Below are 23216 nucleotides of genomic sequence, written 5' to 3'. Positions count from 1 at the left end.
CGTTTTTTTAGCAAAAATTAATAATAATATTTATACTCAACTATAATTCACGAAATTAATACAAAATTTACATCTCATATATATATATGTACAGAAAAATTTTCGTTTAAAAATATTAATATTTACTATTTTAATTAAAATTATTTCAGATTATGCGGTTTTTGGCAATTGAAATGAATAATTCATATAAATTAAATTACAACGAATTAATTCACCAAAATTTACATAAAATTTAATTTATATATTATAAACTCATATAAAATTTATGGGCATAGTTGTATGTAAATAAATATATGTAAGAATTTATACCTTTAATAATTTTACTATTAATCAATTTCCTTTGTTGTAGAATTTCTAGCCACAAAATTAGCTTCCTCCCATTGAATTTCTTTAATTAACACTAATTACTATAATTAAGAAATTTTTGAGGATTTTTAGGAATTTTTTTCTAGGATTTTTAGAGTTTTTCTTTAGGAATTAGCTTTTGTGAATTAATTTTTCTGATTTTTCCTTCTCCCCCTTTTTTTTCCCATGGCATGCTTAATTTATTTATAGGCTAAAGATTGTGAAATTATTTATTATTTTAATTTTCTTCATGGGCAAGTAATAATAATTAATTCCAAGATTTTTTTCTTATTGGGTTTATCCTTAGGATAAGACTTAATTAAAATTTTGTCAACTAGCTTTAGTTTGCCGCCCAAATCCAAGAGATTTTATTTATGCATTTTTTTTTAAATTTTATTATTATTATTATTATTATTATTATTATTATTATTATTATTATTATTATTATATATATATATATATATATATATATATATATATATATATATATATATATATATATATATATATATATATATATATATATATATATATATATATATATATATATATATATATATATATATATATATATATATATATATATATATATATATATATATATATATATACATATTTTATTTTTCATAAATTAAACTTGAACCTAAAAGAAAAACTGGGGATAGCGTTCTCTCATATCAGTTTCGCTTTCCCAAGTTGCTTCTTCGACATGAAGGTTCAACCATAGCACTTTAACTTGAGGTATTCTTTTATACCTAAATTCTTTCACTTGACGATCCAAAATTCTAATTGGTCTTTCTTCATAACCTAGGTTTTCATCAATTTGGAGGGGTTCGTGAACTAACACATGTGATGGGTCGTGGATATACTTTTTTAATTAAGAAACATGGAATACATTATGAACTCTAGCTAAACCCGGGGGTAAAGCTAGTTCGTATGCCACTTCCCCTACTCTTTTGAAAATTTCAAAAGGTCCGATAAATTTAGGGCTTCATTTCCCTTTTATCCCAAAGCGTTGGACTCTTTTCGTTAATGAAACCTTTAGAAATAATTTATCACCTTCATTAAATTGCAAAACTCTGCGACGATTGTCTGCATAAGTCTTCTGTCTACTTTGTGTTGCCTTCATGTTCTCTTGCACTACCCTCAAGCTCAATAGAGTCTTGGATAAGATCTGGTCCTTCAGGCACATTTCGGTCCATCTGATCCCAACACAACGGCACTCGACATTTTCTCCCATATAAGGCTTCGTTTGGATGCCATCTTGATGTTGGTTTGATAGTTGTTGTTGTATGAAGAATCTATCAAAGGCAATTTTTGCTCCCATGAACCACCAAATTCAAGAATACAACATCTCAAAAGATCCTCTAATGTCTGGATGGTGCTTTCGATTTGGCCATCAGTAGCCGGATGAAATGCGGTACTTAAACATAGTTTAGATCCGAATGCTTCTTTCAAATTTTCCCAAAATCGTGACAAAAATTTTGGGTCTCTGTCAGACACAATGGTTCTCGTTACTCCATGTAATCTTAAAATTTCTCGAACATAAGCTTCAGCCAATTTTTTTACCGACCATGTTCCCTTCATTCGCAGGAATCTTGCAAGATTGGTCAATCTATCAACTATTACCCAAATTGTGTCATTCCCTTGTTGCGTTCTTGGTAATCCAACTACAAAATCCATGGATATGGAATCCCATTTCCATTCAGGATTTTCTAGTGGTTGAAGTAGTCCAAAACTCTTCTGCCTTTGAAATTTCACCTTCAGGCAAATCAAACACCGAGATACAAATTCAGCTACATCTTTTCTCATACCTTTCCACCAAAATAGTTTTCTTAAATCTTCAATCATCTTACCTCTACCAGGGTGTAAGTGAAACATTCCTTGGTGTCCTTCTTTCAAAATCTCTTCTTTCAACTTTGTGTTGTCTGGTATACACAATCTCCCGTTCATTCTTAGTGCACCTTTGTCACTCACTTCGAAAGCTTCTGTCTCTTTTCTTTGAACTAGAATGATTAACTCGATTATCCCGGGATCTTCTTCTTGTGCTTCTATAATTCTTTCGAACAAAGTTGGTTGTATAGTCATTTCTCCCAAATACTCAACAACTTGATACTGATGAACAATTTCTAAATCTAACTTATGGATCTCTCGGTATAGTTCCCAAGGTACCGTCATTATAGCATTTTCAGATATCCTCGGCTTTCTACTCAATGCATCTGCCACTTTTTTTGCTTTTCCAGGATGATAATTTATGTCAACTTCAAAGTCTTAAATGGTTTCCAGCGACCGCTTTTGTTGCATATTCAGCTCCTTCTGAGTGAAGACATATTTCAAATTTTTGTGATCAGTGAAGATCTTGCATGATACTCTATAGAGATAATGTCTCCATAACTTCAGGGCAAAATATACGACTACTAGTTCAATGTCTTGTACTGGATAATTCAACTCGTGTAGCCTTAATTGCGTTGACGCATAAGTTACTACTTTGCCTTCCTGCATTAGCACATATCCCAAACCTTCCTTCGATGCATCACAATATACCTCAAATGCTTTCCCATAGTCGATGCATCACTAAACTTGCCATAAAGTTTCTCCTTTCTCAATTTCTCCAAAACTATCCTTAAGTGCTTCTCATGTTGCTCTTCGTTCTTCGAATATGCCAATATATCATCAATAAACATAACTACGAACTTATCCAGGTAAGGGTTGAAGTATCTTTGCATGAGATCCATGAAGGATGCTGGAGCATTCATTAGACCAAATGACATTACTAGAAACTCATAGTGCCCGTATCTGGTTTTGAATGCAGTCTTAGGGATATCTTCTTCAGCAATCCTTAATTGATGATAACCAGACATCAAATCTATCTTCGAAAAGACCCTTGCTCCCCCCAGCTGATCAAAAAGGTCGTCTATCCTTGGCAAAGGATAACGATTCTTGATGGTAACCTTATTGATCTCCCAATAATCAATGCATAGCCTCATACTCCCATCTTTCTTTTTGACAAAGAGAACCGGAGCTCCCCATGGTGAAACACTAGGTCGAATGAAACCTTTTTGTAGCAATTCATCTAGTTGTTTCTTCAGCTCAGCCAATTTAGCTGGAGCAAAACGGTAAGGATTTTTAGAACTAGGGGTAGTATCAGGAATAAGGTCAATATGGAAGTCTACTTCTCTTTTCGGAGGTATACCGGGTAATTCTTCAGGAAACACATCAGAATATTCTTGAATGATTAGGGTTTCTTGCAAACTAGGTTTAGGTTTCACTTCTTTAGTAGTAACAAAACATAAGAACCCTTCATCTCCTTGTCTTATCATTTGTGATGCTTGAATTACAAAAATTGTCTCTAGCTGAGATTTTGAGTTCTTCCGAATACACTTTATTCCCTCGGGAGTTTCTATTCTAACAACCTTTTCCTTACACAAAATTTCCGCTGAATATCTCTCCAACTAATCCATGCCGAAAATGATATCAAATGTCCCCAAATCAAATTGAATTAAGTCAGCTGGTAAAAGATTCCCACAAATCTCCAATGGAAAATCATAAAAGATATGATCACACAGGTAAGGTGTACCATCAGCTAAATTGATACACAAATGGGATTTTTGAGGTTTCAAAGAAATAGAAGATATGTGGAGAAAAGCACTAGAAATAAAAGACCTATCCGCTCCACAATCAAACAAAACATTTGCTGTTAAATTACCAACATAAAATTTTACAGAAATTACTTTACCTTCAATTTCAAACTCCTGGTGTAAACCATCATAGTGATCTCCAATTGCATGCAGGCCTACGGATGCTCTAGTCTCATTCCTCTGATTGCCAAATGCTTTCTTACTTGTAGCTTCCGATGTATTTTTGCTCTGATTGAACGTTTCCCCGCAGTTATTAGCCAGATGTCCCTCCTTGTGACACTTGTAAATGTCCCTCCTTGTGACACTTGTAACATACAATCTTCCCAGTACAATTTCGGCCTCGATGATCTTTTCCACATAACCTACATTTCCACTGTGTCGGCCTTGCTACAGTCTGAAACGGCTTCTTTCCCTCACTCTTGGCCTTCTTGTACCTACTGCCCCCACTAGATTCATTCTTTCTTTTATTAAACCCGTCTTCTTTTTCCAAAATACGCTGGTACTCCAAGTCTTGATTGTACAATTCATCAAAATCTTGGTATCTAGGAGTGCCTTTTTGGATCCTGAGGTTCAGACCTTTGAAAAATCTAATCGCCTTTCCCCGATCAGAGATCATTATTCGGTAGCGAATCTAGCCAGCTCTCTGAACTTACTTGCGTATTCGATCACTGACATAGTTCCTTGCCTCAGAAACAATAATTCATTCCCTTTCTTTCTCTGAAGCGAGGGTGGGTAAACTTGATCACGAAGCTTCTTTATAAATTGTTCCCAAGTAGAATCTATGGCAGTTTGTTTTACAGTCCTCCACCATAATTCAGCAGTGCCTATTAAGTAGAATGCGGCTAAATTCACTTTTACCTTTGACGGGCAGTTTATGGCCTCCAATAGTTTCTCCATTTCTGCAATCCAATCCTCAAAGCGAACTGGATCAGGTTCTCCATCATATTTTGGAGGTTGATGACTAGACAATCTTTTATAGAATTTCCCTTCGTCATCTTCATGGGAACGACTCATCTGCTTCTCCATTAAGTTCAACAGCCTCTCATTATTCCTTTCCATCATTCTTAATTGATTTTTCAGAGCCTGAACTCTTGCGTTTTGTGTCGTATCTTCAGCAAAATCGTTCCTCGTCTCCAAAGGTTCACCTCTTGCGATATAACCTCTACCACCACCTCTTGGCATCCTTTAATAAATTAGGGAAGTGTTTCATTAGCTATATTTTAAATCGCAAATGCTTTTTTTTTTAACACTAGTGGAAAAAAATGTATTTGCTGCTCATCATTTGCTGCGGTTTTTGTGTATTGGCAGCAAAAAATAGGAAAATGTATCAGAAAAAAATATATAATCTAATTGCTGCGTTTTTCCAGTTGACCGCATCAAATAACCTTTTACATTGCATTAATTGCTCCGGTTTTTCCACAACCGCAGCAAATAACTCTTCAAAATTAGATTAATTGCTTCGGTTTTGATTAAACCGCAGCAAATATATCTTCATGAAAATGCTAATTGCTCCGGTTATGCTTGAACCGCAGCAAATAACCCTTCACAAAATTTCTTATTGCTCCGGTTTTGTTTTGAACCGTAGCAAATGACTGTTGGAAAATTTTTTTTTAAAATCCGCCAGTTTCTTTTTTATTCACATATCCCTTATCAAATAAGTTTATACAGTTTTCTTTGTTCCTCATTGAAAAAACGCGTGATCTTCATCTTCATTTGCTTCGTTCCTCTTCTTCATCTTCACAAACGTATAAGATTAAGCATCAAGATTTGTGTTCATTTCTTGTGTTCATCTTCATTTTCACAAACGGTCATTTGCTGTTATTCATCATTCTTGTTGCTGTTCATCTTCACAAATGGTCATTTGCTGCTGTTCATCATTCTTAGCTTGTTGCTGTTCATCTTCACAAACGGTTTCTTAAGGTAAATCCTTGCTGCTGTTCTTGTTTATCATCAAACTTCGAATTTTCATAAACCCCTACTATTCTTCTACTGTGTTCTTGTTCATCATCATCATCATTCTTCAATCATACTTAATGTGAATGGGATGTACGGGGCATAATGATAATAATAACATACATGATGCCTTAAAAATCACCTCTTTGTTCTAGTTTTTTTACCGTCATTAACCCATAAAAATCAATTAATATCACAAAAATAAAAGACAAAAATTCATCTTCAAAAATCACGAATTTAGTAATTTAGTTAAAAATGTGGTTTGTTAATTAATTATTTGCATATTTAGTAATTATTTGTGAATGTGGTTTGTGTGTGGTTTATAAATTAGGTTTAAATTTGTCATACTTTATGAATGTATATGTTTTTGTTGTTTTTAAGTTTTAAATTTATCATATATATCATATTTTGTTATATTTTTAAGTAATTTCTTCATTTTATTTATGAATGTGTGTGGTTTTTAAGTTTTAAATTTATCGTAATTTTTTTTCTACTTTGTAAATTAGGTTGAATTAGGGTTGTTTATGGTTAAATGAATCAGTTGTTGATATGAATGTTAATTAGTTGTCCAAGTTTATGAATGTGATTTTATTTTTATTGTTTTTATATGAATATTAATTATGGTTACTACAATAAACATCATTTGGACAGTTTAAAAAACATTGTGTTATTATTTGGGTTAATTAGTGTTAAATGAATGATTATTACTTAATTTTGTGGTTAGTTAGAGTTCGTTAAGTATAGATGTTTAAAAGTTGTGTATTAATTTTATTTTGAATCAATTAATCACACTAATTAGGATGACAAACGATCGTTCTTGGATGTATGGAAGCATTGAAACGTCGGAATTTATTGATGGCGTATTAGAATTTTGTAGTATTGCGGTTGAACATCAAGTTAGGACGGGGGGAGTTGGTTTTTATTGCCCATGTGTCAGTTGTGGCAATGTATCAAAGGTAGATAGTGTTGATATCCTTAGGGAGCACATAGTTCGACGTGGGTTTAGGCCTAAATATCATGTTTGGGTTTGGCATGGTGAGGAGGGAGTTTACAAAGAGAAAAGTGTTGTTGAGGACGTCAATAATGTGGCCAATGTCAATGAGGATGTAGTAGATTATGTTGATGGGTATGAGACAGATGAAGAGAATGTCGATGAGGATATGGATCGTGTTGATGAGATGATGGAGTCGAGGATGAGTTAGGAAAACGTCCTCGTGTTTTTGACTTGTTGACAGAGGCTTCTCAAAAGCCTTTGTACCCTGGATGTACAAAGTTCACCAAACAAATAGCAGTGTTGACAATTTTCAACATTAAGTAAAAGTTCAATTGGAGTGACGCTAGTTTCACAATGTTATTAGAAGCGTTAGGTGAGATGCTTCCTGAGGGAAATGAACTTCCAAAGTCGACATATTATGCCAAAAATCTCATGTGTCCTTTCAGCTTAGAATACCAGAAGATTCATGCGTGTCCGAATGATTGTCTGTTGTATCGGAATGAAAACGAGAACTTAGAAAAGTGTCCTAGGTGTGGGTTATCGCGCTACAAGCATAAAGGGGCTCGGGATACTAAAGGGCTCCCGGCTAACTTATTGTGGTATCTTCCAATAATACCTAGATTCAAGCGCTTGTTTTCTATAAAGAAAGATGCGTTAAATTTGAGGTGGCATGCAGATAGGGTGAAGAAAGGTCACTTGCTCACACATCCATCTAATTCTTCGGAGTGGAAGAGTATTGATAGGTTGCAAAAGACTTTTGGGGATAAGCTTCGTATTTTAAGGCTCGGACTGTGTACGGATCGAATGAACCCATTCGGCAATCTTCCACCTTGGTTGTGTATGAAGCGTAAGTACATAATGCTTTCGCTTCTTATCTCGGGTCCTAAACAACCTGGCAATGACTTATATGTGTATCTTGCACCTCTCGTTGAGGATTTGAGAAAGATGTGGGATGAAGGCGTTTCAGTGTTTAATGCATATGCTTATGAGGAGTTCACCTTGCGTGCAATGCTTTTATGCATCGTTAATGATTTTCCGGCATATGGCAACTTATCGGGGTATAAGAACAAAGGGAAGAAAGCATGCCCAAAATGTATTGATGACATGGAATCCACGTGGATTCCTATGTGCAAACACGTATTCATGCACCATTGAAAGTTCCTCCCACGAGACCACCAATATCGTAAGAAGAAGAAGTTGTTCAACGGGGAGGTTGAGGACCGTGTAGCTCGTCGACCGTTGACCGGTTATGAGGTTTATGAACAGGTTAAGGGAGTTGAGACTGTATTTGGTAAAACGAGGCAAGTGCAAGGGAGTGAAGACTGATTATGGAAAAAAGGATCAATCTTTTGGAAGTTTCCATATTGGAGAGATCTACAGGTTAGGCATTGTCTTGACGTTATGCATATAGAGAAAAATGTATGCGATGGCATACTCGGGACTCTCATGAACATTCCGGGTAAGACAAAGGATGTTAGGGCCGTGCGAGATTGGTTTGAATGTAAGGGTCTTCGTCCAGAGTTGTGGGCACATGTTAAGGTTAGTAAGAAAAGAAATAGAGCTGATGAAGTTGGTGGCAATAAGAAGAAGATGAGTAATGACAAAGTTTATTTGCCTCCAGCTTGCTACACATTGTCCAATGCAGAGAAGCGGACATTTTGTGAGTGTTTGTATGGCATTAAGGTTCCGTTTGGGTACTCATCCAACATGAAGAGATTTGTGAGCCTAAATGGTGAGCTGAAGTTGGGAAGCATGAAATCTCACGATTGCCATGTAATGATGCAAGTGTTCTTACCAATTACAATCCGTGGAATACTACCAAAACATGTGAGATATGCTAATACCGAGCTATGTTCGTTCTTCAACACAATTTGTAGTAAAGTTCTTGATCCGTTTAAACTTGATGCACTTCAAATCGATGTGATTGTAACTTTATGCAAGTTTGAGATGTATTTTCCACCTTCTTTCTTTGACATACTGGTTCATCTTATTGTCCATCTCGTTCGTGAGATCAAGCTTTTGGGTCCAGTTTTTTTAAGGTGGTGTTATCCTTTTGAAAGACACATGGGTGTTTTACAAAACAAGGTGAGGAATCCAGCACAACCCAAGGGGTGTATGATTCAAGGCACTGTGAGCGATTAGATTAGTAACTTTATAGCCGAGTATTTGGCCATGGCAAAGCCTATTGGACTTCCCACCTCTAGACATGAAGGAAGGCTTGAGGGAAAAGGAACAATTGGCTCCAAATCAGTCACACCTCCTCGAGAAAGCCTTCTACAAGCACACTTGTATGTGTTGCATCATATTCCGGAAGTTCATCCTTTTTTGAGTGAGCATTTTGATATATTGCGCACAAAACATCCTTCTAAAGGGGATAGGGCATTGATGCAGTTGCATAACAAGACGTTTATTAATTGGTTTCATAATCGAGTAATATGCGAAGAACTCAAGGGTGTATCCGAAATTGTTAAGTGGTTAGCTTTTGGTCCTCGTGATGATGTCAACAAATATGAGGGTTACGATGTCAATGGCTTCACATTTTGGACTGAGGGTCAAGACAAGAAGTCATCGTATCTACAGAATAGTGGGGTTTCTATTTTGGCGTCATCTACATTTTACGCAAGTGCGAAGGATCAAGCGCCGGTTGATGCTAAATTCGTATACTACGGGCGGGTACATGAAATATGGGAGCTTGACTACTCTACTTTCAATATTGGTCTTTTCAAATGTAAGTGGGTAGATAATAATCGACGATGCATAAAAAATGACGACCCTTTTGGATTCACTCTTGTAGACTTAGCTCGTTTGCGTGATAGTGAGGAGCCATTCATACTAGCCACACAAGCCAAGCAAGTATTCTACATTGTAGACCCGTCTGATAAAAAATGGTCTATTGTTGTACCGGGAAAAAGAAGCATACTTGGTATAGGTGATGTTGAGGATGAGGAAGAATATGAAGCTTTTGAAGACTCCCCTCCCTTTATCAATACAAAATCAGTGGATCAAGATGATGTAGATTATGTAGATGTTGGTTATATGCGTGTAGATCACACGGAAGGAATACATTTGAATTAAGTGATTCACAAGGTATGAATTTAAAGCTTTTTAAAGTTTTTTTGGCACTTAGTTTGTTTTGCATGAAACTTTGCACATAACACTATTTGTTATATATTATGGTGTTGAACGTATTAGAATTGTAAATCATAGTCATATTCTTAATATTACTTAGCTTATGTTCTAATATATTTCTATTCATACTCTTTCAGGTGCTGATATACAATGCATCTATTAAGAGACGAAATTGTCCCCGAGATTGAGACCTCGGATAATGAGCATCGTAGTTATGACAGCGAAGAGGACCAAATTGTGAGATACGAGCGTATGGCTGAAGATGCTCCACCGATTGACAATGATTTTGAGACTGAAGACGCCCCACCAATGGATGCTCCCACTACCAGTAAGATAAGAAAAGGGCGAGGTCCTAGGAAAAACCTCAAAGTCATAGAACCCATGCATTTGGAATACAATGCATTGGGTCAACCCTGCGGAAAATGGCATAGGCAATATGGAAAACAAGTGGGTCTATGTATCCGCAAGCTTTCCATATTGCACGCATGGAATGAGGTCCCAGAGGGTTTGAAGAACTCTCCATGGAATGATACTGTGCTAAGAAACTTTACTATTTTTACTTATTTAGTTTCATTTTAAAATTAATTTGATTGACAGTAATAAATATAAATTTTTTTTGTAGAATCTTTTCCACATCGAGTGCGATGCGGACAAGAAGAATGTGTTTCTTTCAGCTCTTGCTGAAAGATTCAGAGATTTCAAATCCAAGCTAGTAACTGGCGGGATTACGAAGAGGCGTGCCCGTACGACCAAAAAGGTCAAAACGGGAAACGAAGGTGGAGAGCAATCACCTTCGAAAATGCCCTACGAAATATGGGGTCACATATCGAAGAGGGATTGGGAGGCCTTTGTTGCCAAAAGAACAACTCCCATAGAAGTTATAAGTATTTCATATTATATTATAGTTTACCAATTTGAATTTAATTCTTTTGATTCAGTCATTAAACTAATACATGACATTCGATTTCTATTGATTAATTAGGAAAAGCGTGGTAAAGCTTCTGATTCTGCAAGCAAAAGGAAGTTTTACCATCGCTTGGGCCAGAAAATGTACGATGAGGTCCGAAAAGAGTAGGTGGATGCGGGTTTATACCCCAATCAACGTTCATCCACGCCCTCATCTACCACTACCTCCGCATCCGTGAATACTCCTGTTGGAGATCGGGTGCGTGATTGGTATTGTGGGCTTAATTCCCGAGTTGCAAGTGGTAAATTTACCATTAATGATCCGGGAACGAAGAAGGTTGCTCATGCTGTGGTGAGTTTTGAAATTATTAAGTATATTCTTGATTTGTTTTGTATTCTTTGACTTTGATGTACTTATACTAATTGCTATATATGTAACTTTTTATTTGAACAGATGGGCTGGAAGGAAAAAGAAGCTACGGGGGAGTTCACCCCAAGAGGCAATGTTGACGCATTGCATATGGTCTTAGGGAAAGACCACAGTGGGCGGGTAGTCCGAAACGGCCGCATGGGGTTACAGAAGACATTCGGCAATGTTGACTCAATCCCGAACGGCGCTGCGGGATGAAGTAGAAACCCTCCGAGCGAAGATTACGAAGGACGTTCTTGCCAAGCTGGCCGCCGTGTTGCAGAAGATGGGAGCACCCATTGTTGACATGGCAAACCTGATTGTCGAGGATCAGGAAAGTCAACATGGGGATCCTAACCCTTCGGTCGAGCCAACACTCGAGCCCATTACCCCTGTAGCACCCCAGCTCATTACTAATACCCCTTAAGGGGGAAACCCCACACCGGAGAACATAAAATCGTTGCTCAAAATCCGGAGCCAACTCCAAAGCCAGTGCTACAGGTACATAGTTTTTAAATATATAAGCACTTATTAATTTAAACTGCAACTCGTTTTAATATTTTATTATGATGCTTATTATACTAAACGACACAATTTTCAGGAGGCGACTCCTTGTTCTCTTTTGCTGCCTCAGTTAGGTGTTACTAGTGATGGCGACTTAACTGTGGTTGCATATGGTGTGGCCCAGCCAAACCAAGAGGGCCAAACAGTGCATTCAATGTCTGTTACAAGTGGCCACATCAGTGTGGCTGTGGAAACTATTGTAAAGGGGTTTGAGGATTTCTCACTCCCGGTTCCAATGCCAGCATGGAGCCTTGAGAAACTCTCACACGCTCTAGGTAGTTTCATCACATGGACATATGCTTGGGTCCGATTCACTAACATGGTAAGAATCATTTGTACCTTATTTTTTTATTTTTTTAATTGCATGCTCACACTAATTTAATTGTATAAATTGAAATAGCAAAAGAGTCCAAAGGGATCTTGGAGAGAGGTCGGTTCCTCAGCAAAGGTGTCGACTGGGTCAAAGTCGATGCCAAGCACTCCAATATTGACTGATGAGGAGCTAAAAGATCTCTCTCAAGATTGTAAATGGCTGCATTATTGTGCATCTTGCATAAGTGAGGAGGACCCACTCATTCTGAACCTGCTGAAGGAGCAATACTGCTTTTTAGAGAGCCCGTTTGTAATTATTGGTCCTAGTGACATCGGGCAATTTTTGAGAGGAGAGATGCTGAACGTAGCTTTTTTCCATGTCTACATGAGGTGATGTTCATTATCTTACAAGTTAGGCATTGTTGTTTAATTGTTTTAATAACCGAATTACTAACAAAATTTTCTTATTTGTGAGTTTAGTGCGACTTACGAGGAGCTAAATTCTTGCGAACCTCCAATAAAAATTGGATGGTATTGTCCTGAGTCAATTTCGGGTAGTAAATGTGTAAATGATCTAGATGACGTCAGAGCATACATTTAGACTGCTTTTACTAATTCCCTTGCATCTAAACGCATGTTCATTCTAGCTCTATATATGGAAGAGTAAGTTTTATTTTTGAAATTGAACTTATCTTTTGATTTTTAAAGTCACCTAATCTCTAATTTGTTGATTTTAAATTTGCGTTTGTAGTTTGCATTAGATAGTTTTGGTCATATGTCCTTTAACGAACACTGTACACGTCTTCGTCTCATTACAAAAACCTCAAAGCCCGCCTCGTAACACAAAATTCAAAGCGTTTTATGCTATTATTGGTATATATTATTGTGTTGAAGTGGTTAGAGTTTAAAATCATAGTCATATGCTAGAAATTACGTGTTAAGTTGCGATTTTATGCGTTTTTAACCGTTTTTGGCACTTTCGCGCGTAAAGTAGCTCAAACTTGGTTTGTTTTGCACGAAACTTGGCACACAACACTATTTGGTATCCATTAATGTGTTGAAGTGGTTAGAATTGAAAATCGTGGTCATATGCTAGAAATTACGTGTTAAGTTGCCATTTTATGCGTTTTAACCGTTTTTGACACTAAAATCTATTTTCTCTTAGTGCTTGCAACAACCTTCTTCTTCCGTTGAATGCGGCTACTACGCGCTAAAGTATATGGACGATATTATCAAATCCGTGAAGGAGTTTGGAGTCGAAAATATAGATGCCATAAGTATTTGTTACGTTCTTAATTAAATAATTATTGGTAAAATCTAATGTTCATATATTAATCTGTTATTTTTTTTATATTATAGGTTTTAAACGACATTCCGAGAGAAACACGCCCTTTAAGAAGTGGAGAGATGCGCGAATTAAAAAACAAGATTGCCACGTATCTTGCTAATATTTGTCCTTGATAAATTGTAATTAGTATAGATTATTTTTTATACTTTAATGTATATTATAGATATATATATATATATATATATATATATATATGTATATATATATATATATATATATATATATATGTATATATATATATATATATGTATATATATATATATATGTATATATATATATATATATATATATATGTATATATATATATATATATGTATATATATATATATATATGTATATATATATATATATATATATATATATATATATATATATATATGTATATATATATATATATATATATATATATATATATATATATATATATATATATATATGTGTGTGTGTGTGTGTATATATATATATATATATATATGTATATATATATATATATGTATATATATATATATATATATGTATATATATATATATATGTATATATATATATATATATATATATATATATATATATATATATATGTATATACATATATATATATATATATATATATATATATATATATATATATATATATATATACATATATATATATATATATATATATATATATATACATATATATATATATATATTTATATTTATATATATATATATATATATTTATATATATATATATATATATATATATATATATATATATATATATATATATATATATATATAGATATACATACATATATATATATATATATACATACATATATATATATATATATATATATATATATATATATACATACATATATATATATATATATATATATATATATATATATATATATATATATATATATATATATATATATATATATATATATATATATATATATATATATATATATATATATATATATATATATGTACGTACATAATATTATATTATATATACGAGCGAGAGTTTATTATGACAAAGAGATTATTGTTGATTATCTGCGATTATCATTAGATTAATCACTATTATTACATTGTGTTGTTATTGGATTATTATAAGGATAAAACGGAAAAAGAAAAAAAAATATAGAAGTATTTGTTGCGGTCAGGGGCAAAACTGCAGCAAATAATGCCCCTTATTTGCTGCGGTTTTGCCTCTGACCGTAGCAAATACCCCTCCTTATTTGCTGCGGTTTTGTGTTGACCGCAGCAAATAATGCCCTTATTTGCTGCGGTTTTTAACCGCAGCATTTAAAGTAGGATATTTGCTGCTATCACTATTGCTGGGGGCCAAAACCGCTGCAAAAAATGGCCAAAAAACCGCAGCAAACGAGGTTTTTTCCACTAGTGTAAGCACCTAAAACACATAAGCACATAATTTTTTACATAAAAACAAATTTCATTTAAAATACTAATAATTTTTTTTTCAAAAACGTAATTTATCATGGAGTTTCCTAGTATCGGATAAGAAGATCTGACCGTTCGAATAACATTCGCTCTGAGTGTAACGGACAATTCTTTTCCAAACATAGGTTTATAATAATATAATTGTAAGTAATGCTAAGCGGAAGAATATCGAACCGTGATTATTGCGAAAATGAAATAAAACAAAAACAGTATTTTAAAAAAAAAACAAGGAAAACTTAAATCATTAAAAATAAAATTTTAGATATTACATCTTTCTTTATTACATAATTATCGTCTATAATATAAACTCCATACATATTATATCCTAGTCTCACATAAACAATACAATAGCTTCTTAATAACTTCATGTAAAGTCACCTGCAGCATCTGCTCCTGAAATATGTGAACAGCCGATGAAAATCAGTTAGCTAATAAGCCGAGTATAAAAACTTACCGCAATTATACAAGTATGGATAGTATATGCACGAAAATAAGTAATAAGCAAAAATAAGTGCATCACAATAAATATTATGGAAGGTATCTTATGTATTATAGGGAATTCATTTTTATATTAGATTTATTTATATATATTAAACTTCTGGTCCTTCTACTTGAGTACCAGGGCGTGATTTACTAACACTTCTGCTTGAGTGTTAGGGCATGGAATCCAATTACTTATTTAATGAATGCAACACATATGATCTTTGTTTGATATATGTAATGGCCTGTTAGGGTGAGGTAAACCAAAACCTCTAAGTGGGAGTCGTCACACCTCTAGTACAATGTAGCTTGAGCCACAGGTCAGGTTAAATAACCTTACTGGTATCGCCGTATTTTTTACATTCCGGCATTTCCTTACTATCAAGCCTTTTTATTATCATATTACTGTTTTCATATAAATGCAACATTAGATTAACACATAATTGAAATTTATTTACTACAACTTACATATAAATAATCATTTATTATTAAACTAAATCAAAACTAAAATGAGTCTTTAGTATTTATTTATAGATAAATTTTCAATCAAGCTTTACTAATTCTTAATAATCAATTTCTTAAATGTCTATTTGTTATAAATGATAGAATAAATAGTTCCATCATAAATAAATACTAAAAATGTCTTAAAAAGGATATATTGGGTTTATTATGGGTCCTAGCCCATTTATACAAATTTTAAGAAAATAAAATTTTATTTTATTTAATTAATTTCTTAATGGCTTAGTTTTAGATTTAGTACATGAATAATTAATTTTCTTAAGATCAAAATCTACACAAAATATTTTAAAATAAATAACTTATTAATAAATGAGTTGGTGTATATTTTAAAATGAATAATTAATTTTCTTTCTTTTCGCCTATAATAATAATTTAGATTATTAATTTATTTATTTGACATTTAAATATCACAAAATTTAACAAAAAATAATTTAAATGAAAAGAAAATACGGTTACACTAAAATAAATTAACTTTTTCCAGAATTAATTATTTTTAACCTAATTTATGAATTTCCTTATTTTATGCGTTTTTTAACAAAAATTAATAATATTTATACTCAACTATAATTCACAAAATTAATACACAATTTTCATCTCTTATATATATATATATATATATATATATATATATATATATATATATATATATATATATATATATATATATATATATATATATATATATATATATATATACATATATATATATATATATACATATATATATATATATATACATATATATACATATATACATATATATACATATATATATATATATACATATATATATATATATATATATATACATATATATACATATATATATATATATATATATATATATATATATATATATATATATATATATATATATATACATATATATATATATATATATATATATATATATATATATATATATATATATGTATATATATATATATATATATATATATATATATATATATATATATATATATGTATATATATATATATATATATATATATATATATATATATATGTATATATATATATATATGTATATATATATATATATATATATATATATATATATATATATATATATATATATAGAAAAATTTTCGTTTAAAATATTAATATTTACTATTTTAATTAAAATTATTTCATATTATGCGGTTTTTGGCAAATAAAATGAATAATTCATATGAATTAAATTACAACGAATTCATTCACCAAAATTTACAGAAAATTTAATTTACATATGATAAACTCATATAAAATTTATGGGCATAATTTTATGTAAATAAATATATGTAAGAATTTATACTTTTAATCATTTTACTATTTATCAATTTCTTTGTTGTAGAATTTCTAGCCATAAAATTAGCTTCCTCCCCTTCATTTTCTATAATTAACACTAAATATGAGGATTTTTAGGAAGTTTTCTAGGGTTTTTAGAGTTTTTCTTTAGGAATTCTGCAGTTATGAATTAATTTTTCTGATTTTTCCTTCTCCCTTTTTTTTTCCCATGGCATGCTTGATTTATTTATAGGCTAAAGATTGTGAAATTAATTATTATTTTAATTTCCTTCATGGGCAAGTAATGATAATTAATTCCAAGATTTTTTTCTTCTTGGGTTTATCCTTAGGACAAGACTTAATTAAAATTTTGTCACCTAGCTTTAGCTTGCCGCCCAAATCTATGATATTTTTATTATTATTTATTTTATTTTTATGAATTTTATAATTATATATATTTTATTTTTCAAAAATTAATGTAGGAAATAAAAAGATTAAGTTATTGTAGGTAATTTAGCTAGACTGTATATTTAGGAAATTTATTTTAAGAGAAATAAATTATATATAAAAGAAAATAAAGAACTTAAGAACGATTGGAATAAAATTCGAAACGACATTAAAAAAATAATAAAACGAAACGATTATTGAATTTGTCAAAATATTTAAGATTTTTAAAAAAAGGGTATGTTGCAATTGTTTTCAATTCTAACCATTTCAACACAATAATATATACCAAATTGTGTTATGTACCAAGTTTCATGCAAAACAAACCAAATTTGAACTACTTTATGCTTGAAAGAGCCAAAAACGCATAAAAAATCTTTAAAATGCCACATAGCATGTATTTTCAAGCATATGACTATTTTCAAGCACATGTGAGAAAGTACCTAAAACAATTTAAAAATCATTAAAAACGCAGCTTAGCATGTAATTTCAAGCAAATGACTAATGCTTTAAGATCTAACCATTTCAACACAATAATATATACCAAATAGTGTTGTGTGCAGGATTGTATGCCAAACAAACGAAGTTTGAACTATGCGAGAAAGTGTCAAAAACGCTTAAAAAAACCTTTAAAACGCAACTTAACATGTAAATTCAAGCATATTACTATTGTTTTCAATTCTAACCATTTCAACACAATAATATATACCAAATTGTGTTATGTACCAAGTTTCATGCAAAACAAACCAAATTTGAACTACTTTAGACATAGCATGTGTTTTCAAGCATATGAGTATTTTTTTCAATTCTAAACATTTCAACATGATTATACACACCAAGTAGTATTGTGTGCCAATTTGAATGGCAAACAAATGAAATTAGAACTAATTATGCGAGAAAGAAACAAAAACGCTTTAAAAACCTTAAAATTGCAACTTAACACGTAATTTCAAGCATATGACCATTGTTTTCAATTTAAACCATTTCAACACAATATTATATACCAAATAGTGTTGTGTGCCACGTTTAACGCAAAACAAACCAAATTTGAATTACTTTATGCGAGAAAATACAAAGAAAGCTTTTAAAACCTTCAAAGCGCCAACTTAGCACGTAATTTCAATCATATGACTATTTTTTCAATTCCAAGCATTTCAAAACAATAATATATATGCCAAATAGTGTTCTGTGCCATGTTTCTTACCACAGAAACCATGTTTGAACTCTTTTATGCGAGAAAATGCAAAAACGTAAACCATAAAAACGCAACTTAACACGTAATTTCAAGCATATGACTATAGTTTTCAATTCTAAGCATTTCAACACAATAATATATACTAAGTAGTGTTGTGTGTCATGTTTGATGCCAAACAAATCAAGTTTGAACTCCTTTATGCGAGAAAGTGCGAAAAATGCTTATAAAACAATAAAAGCGCAACTTAACACGTAAATTAAAGAATATGACTATTGTTTTCAATTCTAACCATTTCAACAATACAATATATACCAAATTGTGTTGTGTACCAAGTTTCATGCCAAACAAACCAAATATGAACTATTTTATGCTTGAAAGTGCCAGAAACGCATAAAAAACCTTTAAAATACACATAGCACGTATTTTCAAGCATATGACTATTGTTTTCAATGCTAAACATTTCAACACGATAATACATACGAAACAGTGTTGTGTGCCAATTTGAATGACAAACAAACGAAATTAGAACTAATTTATGCGAGATAGAAACAAAAACGCTTTAAAAACCATAAAATTGCAATTTAACACGTAATTTCAAGCATATGACCATTGGTTTACATTTAAACCATTTCAACACATTATTATATACCAAATAGTGTTGTGTGGCATGTTTAACGCAAAACAAACCAAATTTGAATTAATTTATGCGAGAAAAAACAAAGAAAGCTTTTAAAACCTTCAAAGCGCCAACTTAGCACGTAATTTCAATCATATGACTATTTTTTTCAATTCTAAATATTTCAACACAATAATATATATGCCAAATAGTGTTCTGTGCCATGTTTCTTACCAACAAACCATGTTTGAACACTTTTATGCGAGAAAATGCAAAAAACGCTTTAAAAACCATAAAAATGCAACTTAACACGTAATTTTAAGCATATGACTATTGTTTTCAATTCTAAGCATTTCAACACAATACTATATACTAAATAGTGTTGTGTGTCATGTTTGATGCCAAACAAACCAAGTTTTAACTCCTTTATGCGAGAAAGTACAAAAAATGCTTATAAAACCATAAAAGCGCAACATAACACGTAAATTAAAGCATATGACTATTGTTTTCAATTATAACCATTTCACCACAACAATATATACCAAATTGTGTTGTGTACCAAGTTTCATGCAAAACAAACCAAATATGAACTATTTTAAACTTGAAAGAGCCAAAAAACGCATAAAAAACCACTAAAACGCCACATAGCACGCATTTTCAAGCATATTACTATTGTTTTCAATGCTAAACATTTCAACACGATAATACATACGAAATAGTGTTGTGTGCCAATTTGAATGACAAACAAACAAAATTAGAACTAACTTATGCGAAATAGAAACAAAAACGCTTTAAAAACCATAAAATTGCAATTTAACACGTAATTTCAAGCATATGACCATTGCTTTCAATTTAAACCATTTCAACACAATATTATATACGAAATAGTGTTCTGTGGCATGTTTAACGCAAAACAAATCAAATTTGAATTACTTTATGCGAGAAAATACAAAAAAACTTATAAAACCTTCAAAGCGCCAACTTAGCATGTAATTTCAACCATATGACTATTTTTTCTATTCTAAGCATTTCAACACAATAATATATACAAAATATTGTTTTGTGCCATGTTTCTTACCAAACAAAGCATGTTTGAACTCCTTTATGCGAGAAAGTGCAAAAAATGCAAAAAAAAAAATCATAAAATCGAAACTTAACATGTAATTTCAAGCATATGACGATTTTTTTCAATTATAAACATTTCAACACAATAATATATACCAAATAGTGTTATGTACCATGTTTCATGCATAATAAACGACATCTGAACTACTTTATTCTTGAAAGAGCTAGAAACGCATAAAAAACCTATAAAACGCCACATAGCACGTATTTTAAAGCTTATGACTATTGTTTTCAATTCAAAACATTTTAACACAATAATAAATACCAAATAGTATTGTCTTCCAATTTGAATGGCAAACAAACGAAATTTGAAATAATTTATGCGAGAAAGTACTAAAAACGCTTAAAAAACCTTAAAAACGCAACTTAGCATGTTATTTCAAGCATTTGACTCAAGTTTAAAGATCTAACCATTTCAACACAATAATATACACCAAATAGTGTGGTGTGCAAGATTGAACGAGACACAAATAAAGTTTGAACTACTTTATGCGAGAAAGTTCCAAAAACGCTTAAAAACCTTTAAATCATATGACTATTGTTTTCAATTCTAAGCAAATTTGAACTACTTTATGCTTGAAAGAGCCGGAAACGCATAAAAAACCTTTAAAACACCATATAGCACGTATTTTCAAGCGTATGACTAATGTTTTCAATTCTAAACATTTCAACACGATAATACATACCAAATAGCACAGAATTTGAAATGAGCATGATGGGAGAATTAAATTTCTTCCTTGGTTTACAAATTAAACAAACTTAAAATGGTATTTTTATACATCAACAAAAATACATAAAAGAACTTCTTAAGAAGTATTGACTAAACAAGGCTAAGACAAACCACACACCCATGGCTACAAATGTCAGATTAGATGAAGACTTAAATGGAATCAATGTAGATCAAACAATGTATCGAGGCATGATTGGTTCTTTATTATATCTAACAGCTAGCAGACCTGATATTTCATTTAGTGTTGGTTTATGTGCTAGATTTCAATCTAACCCCAAAGAGTCACATTTTACAGTAGTAAAAAGAATTTTGAGATATTTAAAGGGAACAGATGACTTGTCCCTATTTTACCATAAAAGTAACGTCTATGACTTGAAAGGTTATAATGATGCAGATTATGCTGGAGATCTTGTGAACAGAAAAAGTACGTCAGGTATGGTACAATTTCTTGGCTCATGTTTAGTGTCATGGTGTTCAAAGAAACAAAACACCGTTGCATTATCCACTGCTGAAGCTGAATATGTAGCAGCAGCTGCTTGCTGTTCCCAAATGCTTTGGATAAAACAACAGCTAAGAGATTTTGGTATTAAATTTGAATGTGTTCCTATTTATTGTGATAATACCAGTGCCATATCCATATCTAAAGATCCAGTGCATCATTCAAGGGTTAATCATATACATATAAGACATCACTTTCTTAAGGACAATGTAGAAAACAAAAATATAATAGTCAAGCATGTTAACACTAATGAACAAGTTGCAGATATCATGACCAAACCGCTTCCGAGGGAACAATATGAAAAGATGAGATTGGAACATGGTATGATCAAGCTCCACTGAAGTTGTTGGCATAAAATTCCCCATGAAGCATCATGAGATTGAAAAAGGTCAAAAATCAACCTCAATATCTTGATTGTGAATCAATTATTAAAGGGATCAGGTAAACAGTTGATAAAGTTTGTACTATGAATGTCTCCTTGATTGCATGTTTTAAATTAATTTAATATAATATAATAACATCATTCATTTCTATTTTTCATATTTTTCTAATATATGGTCAACTTAATTTATTTAAAAAATGGGAATTGGTTCATTTAGATTTGTCCCAACTATTCATCAACCACTGGATTTCAATTGAAATGATTAAATGCATTAAAGTGTTGAACCTTTGTATAACCATCCTTTCACCCATTTATTAATCCCCTTCCTCACGTCACACCTCTTACACTTTCTCATTTCTCTCAAGCAACCGTCACTCATCATCTTTCTTCTCTCAAAGCATTTCAAAATCAAAATGAAAACTCCTAAATCTTCAAACTCTAGCAAGAAAATCCTAAAATCCGGTAAAATTTCTCAACCACAACCTCTCAATGTGGTTCATCCTCCACCTCTGCTTGATGCTGCACCATCCTCATCTACTGAAACTAAAAATGAAACCCCAATACCCTCCACTATGCATGCCAGAAACAAACACCACATCACCACACCAAAAGGTGGTTCATCATCCAGAACAGCCAAACGTTCGAAGCTTGTTGATCCCAATAGTGGTGAAGAGATTTCCAAGGAAATGTCTGTAGGGTTTGGTTTAGACAAGTACTGGTATGATTCTACTCCCTTCCCACAACTTCACGCCATATTGCAAAATCAAAATTGGGAAATATTAATGTCTGATTTTTGTTGCAACCCAATATTCCCAAACCTAATGCGTGAATTTATTTCAAAATTTTCTATTGATAATGGAGTATGTTCCAGCACTGTTAGGGCA

At 31.9% G+C, this 23216-nt stretch overlaps 1 protein-coding gene across 1 annotated transcript; it reads right to left on the bottom strand.

The window, feature by feature from the left end:
• Nucleotides 1-1454: 1454 nt before the first annotated feature.
• On the bottom strand, nt 1455-2523 carry LOC130812809 (uncharacterized). Its single transcript, XM_057678415.1, has 3 exons — nt 2160-2523; nt 1753-2015; nt 1455-1646 (listed from the first exon to the last, which is right to left on the bottom strand). The coding sequence occupies exons 1-3, from the start codon at nt 2521-2523 to the stop codon at nt 1455-1457; spliced, it is 819 nt and encodes a 272-aa protein (XP_057534398.1).
• Nucleotides 2524-23216: the final 20693 nt, after the last annotated feature.

This window comes from Amaranthus tricolor, chromosome 5, assembly GCF_026212465.1.
Source record: "Amaranthus tricolor cultivar Red isolate AtriRed21 chromosome 5, ASM2621246v1, whole genome shotgun sequence".
Taxonomy (NCBI): Eukaryota; Viridiplantae; Streptophyta; class Magnoliopsida; order Caryophyllales; family Amaranthaceae; genus Amaranthus; species Amaranthus tricolor.
The sequence above is the reverse complement of the archived record's forward strand: the minus strand, read 5'-3'. Positions and strand labels throughout refer to the sequence as shown.

Bases quoted from the DNA above. Each gene is read 5' to 3' on its own strand.
- LOC130812809 (XM_057678415.1), bottom strand. From the start codon at position 2,523: ATGACGGTACCTTGGGAACTATACCGAGAGATCCATAAGTTAGATTTA. The intron at 2,016-2,159 runs GTATGAGAAAAG...TGGATTTTGTAG, and splicing joins AAAACTATTTTGGTGGAAAG to TTGGATTACCAAGAACGCAA. The intron at 1,647-1,752 runs GCTACTGATGGC...TGCCTTTGATAG, and splicing joins TAAGTACCGCATTTCATCCG to ATTCTTCATACAACAACAAC.